Here is a 5,984-nt window from a genome sequence, read left to right on the forward strand (position 1 = left end):
TAGTACATTTTGAAATGTGGTTCTCCAAAGTAAAGGAAGATGTTTTTATATTTCTATCCAAGACAGGAAAAAGGGCAAAAGCCAATGTCATATACAATACATCGCTGCCTGTGCTCTTTGGGATCAAGAAATATGCAGACTCATTGTGGGACATTGTGAAACAACGAGACCTACAAGTGAACCTGAGGCAAAACCTGATTGAAGTGCGAGCAGATAAGCAAGAAGCTGTGTTTGAAAATCTTGACAAACCAGGTGAAACCAAAGTGCTTGAGGTAACTGTGTTGCTGTCCCTCAACAGTAGCTTTTACATATATATTAATGACTGCTGTGTTCACTGGACAACCTGTTACACTCTGTGCTATGTTATTTACTTCCTCTTTAAATCCTTAAAAGAAGGTTTTGTCTGTTGTGCCTTTTATGTTATGAACAACCTAATACACTGGGCATTATTTCACTCTTTGCACCTAAATAGAGACTCCTGTGAATAACTGAACCTTTTTTTGTTTTTCTTTATCAGTATGAAATGCTTCATGTCACACCACCAATGGGACCCAATTTGGTGATTAAAGGCAGTCTTCTGGCAGATGAGGCTGGCTGGTTGGATGTCAACAAAGACAACCTCCAACATAAGAGATATCCAAACGTGTTTGGGATTGGAGACTGTACCAACCTGCCCACATCCAAAACGGGTGCGGCTGTCGGTAAGTGATTTCCGTGTCATTATTTTCAACATTGCACCAACGCAACTCTAGAATGCACTCTTATTGATGCTTACAGTTCATGCACTTACATTTATTGTTAACTGTTTGGGATTTTCTGTAATTTGAAGGGAGTTCTTTCCTCAGTAAGTGTATTGCACCCAGGGTTTGGTAATAACGGATTATGTGTCATCGGGGTTATGCAATCATATTACAGAAAATGTACACCAAAGAAACCGCACCCCACATGTAGAACACACACGTTATATGTTTTGTAATTGTTGTTTCTGACCAACTGTAAATGCCAACCATAATCATATTCTGGGTTAATTAATGACGCCACAGTCACAATTTCAAAACGTACAGAGCAAATAAGTCATAAATAAGTCAAATGCATTCTGTCGGTAGAAATCGATCCTACGCTTATAAACAGAACACAGTTTGTTAAAGAGGTAACAGGCTACAGAGAGAAAACACCTCTACAGTGATGATTACTGTGTGTCTTTATTAGTATTGAGTATTATTAGTTACTATTATTAAGTACATTGATCATGTGAACAGACAAACTTATCAAAAGTCTCTCCAGCTGTTAAAGCTGACTGACAGCTGATCCACCTGTGATCAGCTGATCCTCCGTCATCAGAAACAGACGTCTCTTCACGTGACGCTTCAGAGGACAGGACGTCTCATATCTCTTAAAACATATTTCCTCGTTCCTCTCTTCTCGCATGGCTTCCGCCATGCATCCCTGGTGGGAGGGACTAAGACACAAGGAAAGGACACAAGTGAGGGAAACGGGGATGCAGTCAAGAGACTTGGGATGTACCCCATATACTGTTTTAAGTGTCAGGATTTAAAGTATCTGTGTCATGAAATGTATCTAAAAATAGATGATAAACACCGAATGACACAACTGCCTCAGACATCCAAGCAGTTAGTTATTGATCGATAGCTGTGACGGATGGCGCAGACAGTCATGATCCCCTCTGGAGAAGATATTTGACATTTGGTTGCCGCTTCTAACAAGGATTGTGAGCCAATAGTATAATTAGTATCGGGTGGTGTCTCTGTGTTGTCAGTTAAAAAACAAATAAATGGCTAAGTTTGACGGTTCAGTAAATAACAATCCTGTCAAACCCCGGATGCACAACATAGCTGTGCTATATGCACACTCTCACATACTGTACATCCTTGCCAGAACTGGCAACCACTTGTTGTGAAGTGGATGCAATGGAACAGGGAGGAGAGTGAGACCTCTAGTGGCTGAGTGTTGGCACCTTTTTAAAATCAAACTGCTATCTAATCCGACATTAGGACATGTTGCTTTAACAGACTTCTCTTGATTAGAATATAAAAATGCTGTAGACTAAATTTACTTTGCCTCTCAATTCAAGGGAAGTTGTACACCAATTTTACAGGAATTGAATCGAATGCACCCCAAGTCTGACAACATTGTGGCTTCCACACAGAGGATACACTTTTGATTAGGTAAAAGCCTGACAGGGCAGCGTCTTTGTTTAGTGGTTAGCACTGTTGGCTCGCAGCAAGAAAATCTTAGGCTCAAATCTACTGGGGACTTTCTGTACAGGCGTTGATGAAGGCCCATTGAATGTATGAAGCCCCAGATTTTGTTATACGCCGCTGATGTTACGTTTGCATGGTCTCCCTTTTTTCCACAGGACCCACAGTCCATAGACATGCCTGTTAGGTGAATTGGAAACTCTAAATTGTACCTGGATGTGAGTGTCTGTCAGCTCAGTGATAAGCTGGTGGCCTGTTCTGTGTGTGCCCTCCCTGCCTCTTGCCCAGTGTGTGCTGGGAAGGGCTCCAGCCCCCTGACATCTTGTAACATAATATGGATTTGGGTCACATCTTTAGTGATAAAAAAGAGAACTTACACATGTATTATAAACGTTTACCATGTATTTTATCGTTCTCAGCTGCACAGACTGCTATCTTGAACAGAACCATCAGCAAAGTACGGAAAAATGAGAAGCCAGATAAGATAGTAAGTGACACATAAACATCAATCTTGATTCATCTCTTTGAATTTAGAAAATGATGCAAATACATAATCAGTAACCTCCTTGTTTACAGTATGATGGCTACACCTCGTGTCCCTTGGTTACAAGCTACAACACAGTGATTCTTGCAGAGTTTGACTACAATGGACAACCACTGGAAACATTTCCCTTCAACCAAGCCAAAGAAAGAAGACTTATGTACTACATGAAAGCTGATCTGATGCCTCACCTCTATTGGCATGGGCTTCTGCGGTATGTATAAAGTTAATTAACAGCATGTTAATAGTTGGTAGTAAATAATCAAACCACAATTTATTAATGTTCTGTATTTGTCTTGTGTCAGGGGCCTGTGGGGTGGACCAGGACCATACAGGAAACTCCTTCATCTTGGAATGAAATGAAAACTGAAAATGAATGAAACTACCAATAATCATCCCCAAACTTTTCAGTTAAATTCATTTTGTAAAGCCCAAAATCATACATTTGCAATCTGTACACATACAACATCCTCTGTCCCAGGACCCTCGCATTTGCACAGGAAAAAGTGCGAATACCCCCCCCCCCCCCCCCCCCCCCCAAAAAAAAAAACAAACAAACAGAGGAAGAAACCTTATGGAGAGCAACAGAGGAGGGATTCCTCTCCCAGGATGGACAGAGGTGCAATATATGTCATGTTTCACAGAATGAACAACACAACATAAGTGATTATTTTTCTATGAGTGCTGAACTGAGTTACAAACATCTTGGTGGTTATATCATCTTGTTTGCTGCTAAATTCATTGTTGTATTCATTGCTCTTAATCATAAAATGACTGAGTACACTTATAAACCTTGTAAATTACGGTGATAATTAAAACTTAAAAATATACTCCGTATAGTTTCCACCTTGTTGCACTTTGTTATTTTACATCAAACAGTTTTACTGAAATATTGAATGTTCTATTTGACTATCCGTCTTCACCGCAGTTTGTTAATGGGCTCGTTCGAGATGAACTGCGCCTCGCCTGGAAAGTGGACGAGAGCAGCAGGCAGCAGCAGCAGCAGGGGGCGTTGACAGAAAACTGCGGATTAGGATAAAAAATTAGGATTTTCTACAAAACGTGGTGTTTGTTCTTGCAACTGCGGCACCTGTTAGAAGCCTACTGACAGGTGAGACTGTTCAGACTTCTGATTGGTCGAATGATGGAGGAGGCGGGACCAACGTTCTGAACTTCAACCACATTTCGTCCGTCCCCTCGACGGGTGGTCTAAAGTTCACATCGTGTGACTCGTCACACATCTGTGAAAGTCCTGCAGTCTTTACAGAGTCTATGCAGGTTGGACTTAATTCTCCCGGATTTCGTCTAAATTACCGGTCAGACAGACTGTTACACGGGCGGTGAGCTGTAGTGCTGTTCAAGGTAAGGCAAGGCCGGCCCCATCATTGGCTGCAAACTGGACGCAATGGAAAAGGTGGTGGAGAGGAAGACACCGAAGTAACTCATATCCATATTGGATAACCCAAACCACCCTCTCCACCACCTACTGCAGGGACAGCGGAGCACTTTCTCCAACAGACTCATCCAGCTCCACTGTCACAAGGACAGATACAGGAGATCATTCCTGCCCACTGCAATAAGACTTTATAATAAATCACCTCTGGCCAAATCATTCACAAGACTAGAACTCCGGTACACTGTTGTTTGGTTTGGTTTGGTTAAATCTTTGCACTGTTGTTTAGTTAGTTAATTTTATTCTATTTCAATGTGTACAGTATATTGTGCATTTTTCTATTTAATATTTATTATTACTTTTTATAATTAAAAAGTTATTTTTATTGCTTTCTGTACCATAAATACTGCTGTAGCGAAAAAATGTCCCCTTGTGGGATTAATAAAGTAGCCTACCTATCTAAATATCACACAAGTGCAGGTTGTTGACAGATTTGTACATTTGAGTCCCAGACAGTATAACTGAGTTTATTGCCAACCACAATGCCTTGTTGTTTCTCACACAGAATGGCTGCACTGTGTCGTCTGAGGCAGTGCCACTCCACAGGCATTGCCATCTCTCATTTTCACACGAGCAGCCATGCCTCTGCCAAACTGCACTATAAAATGCTTGTTGTCGGAGGAGGAACTGGGGGTATTTCGATGAGTGCGAGGATGAAGAGGATGATGGGAGCTGAGAATGTGGCAGTTGTGGAGCCCAGTGAGGTAAGGATCCGGTGGATTATGATTATTATTTGCTTTACCTCTCTTTGTGTATCACTAGGAGACAACTCAAACCACAGATTATGAAACGTGATGGCTTTCATTCAGCCAGCTGTGAATTCCTGTTTGCATTTTTAGAAACAAGAGTATTTTCCCAATGTGTCATACAGCTTTTCTGTTTCTACAGATGCACTACTATCAGCCAATTTGGACCCTGGTTGGTGCCGGTGCAAAAACTTTAACCTCATCAGGTCGTTCTACTGCGAGTGTTATGCCCTCTGGAGTGAAGTGGGTGAAATCGAAAGTTCAGGAAATAAACCCAGACACAAATACTGTCCGCACAGACGACGGGAATGAAGTATGTTTGCTTTAGGGAACTGTTTGCTTACAGTGTGCATATTGAATAATGTGTCATTTACTGACTCGACATTGAGTATATGAAGTAGATTTATTATGAAATGATTATGATCTATGTGCATCTTTCCCTACTTGGACTTTCTTTCACATTGCAGATCACCTACGAGTATTTGATTGTGGCTCTTGGTTTACAAATCCATTTTGAGAAGGTGAGGTAATGCTTTGTTCATTCCCATATTATGTGCAATATTACTTTTTATTAATTTTTCCAATATCATTGCCAATATTACTCTTAATATAATGCACATGCATTACTTTTCTATTGTAGTTTACTTATTTTACTAAATCTATCTTATATTTGCTATTCTATTTTGTACTGGTGTTAGTATAACCTCTTATACACTTTTTGTTTATTACTTTATTGAAGAATTTTCCTCTAGATTAATAAAGGTCCATTTAATCTCGCTTTAAAGAATTATATTCCATGAAATTGACACTCTTCTTGTGTGTAGATCAAAGGACTGCCTGAAGGATTTGAACATCCAAAGATTGGGTCAAACTACTCGGTCCAAACTGTGGAGAAAACGTGGAAAGCACTGCAGGACTTCAAAGAGGGCAACGCTGTGTTCACTTTCCCAAATACTCCTGTGAAATGTGCTGGAGCTCCACAGAAGATTATGTACCTAGCGGATGCCTATCTCAGAAAAGTACTT

The 5,984-nt window shown here is 40.6% G+C and overlaps 2 protein-coding genes across 2 annotated transcripts; both read left to right on the forward strand.

Moving 5' to 3' along the window:
• Positions 1-7: 7 nt before the first annotated feature.
• On the forward strand, positions 8-3,588 carry LOC116378839 (sulfide:quinone oxidoreductase, mitochondrial-like). The gene is made up of 5 exons (XM_031840753.1): positions 8-272; positions 518-701; positions 2,639-2,706; positions 2,796-2,974; positions 3,066-3,588. The coding sequence occupies exons 1-5, from the start codon at positions 15-17 to the stop codon at positions 3,121-3,123; spliced, it is 747 nt and encodes a 248-aa protein (XP_031696613.1). The 5' UTR covers positions 8-14; the 3' UTR covers positions 3,124-3,588.
• A 95-nt stretch (positions 3,589-3,683) lies between these two features.
• LOC116378840 (sulfide:quinone oxidoreductase, mitochondrial-like) lies at positions 3,684-5,978 on the forward strand (the record flags this gene model as incomplete). The annotated part of the gene is made up of 5 exons (XM_031840754.1): positions 3,684-4,122; positions 4,719-4,917; positions 5,102-5,272; positions 5,427-5,480; positions 5,784-5,978. Coding segments are annotated over exons 2-5 (618 nt in total), but the record flags the coding sequence as incomplete, so codon positions are not given.
• Positions 5,979-5,984: the final 6 nt, after the last annotated feature.

This window comes from Anarrhichthys ocellatus, unplaced genomic scaffold (assembly GCF_004355925.1).
Source record: "Anarrhichthys ocellatus isolate YVR2014 unplaced genomic scaffold, GSC_Weel_1.0 scaffold3251, whole genome shotgun sequence".
In the NCBI taxonomy this organism is placed as follows: Eukaryota; Metazoa; Chordata; class Actinopteri; order Perciformes; family Anarhichadidae; genus Anarrhichthys; species Anarrhichthys ocellatus.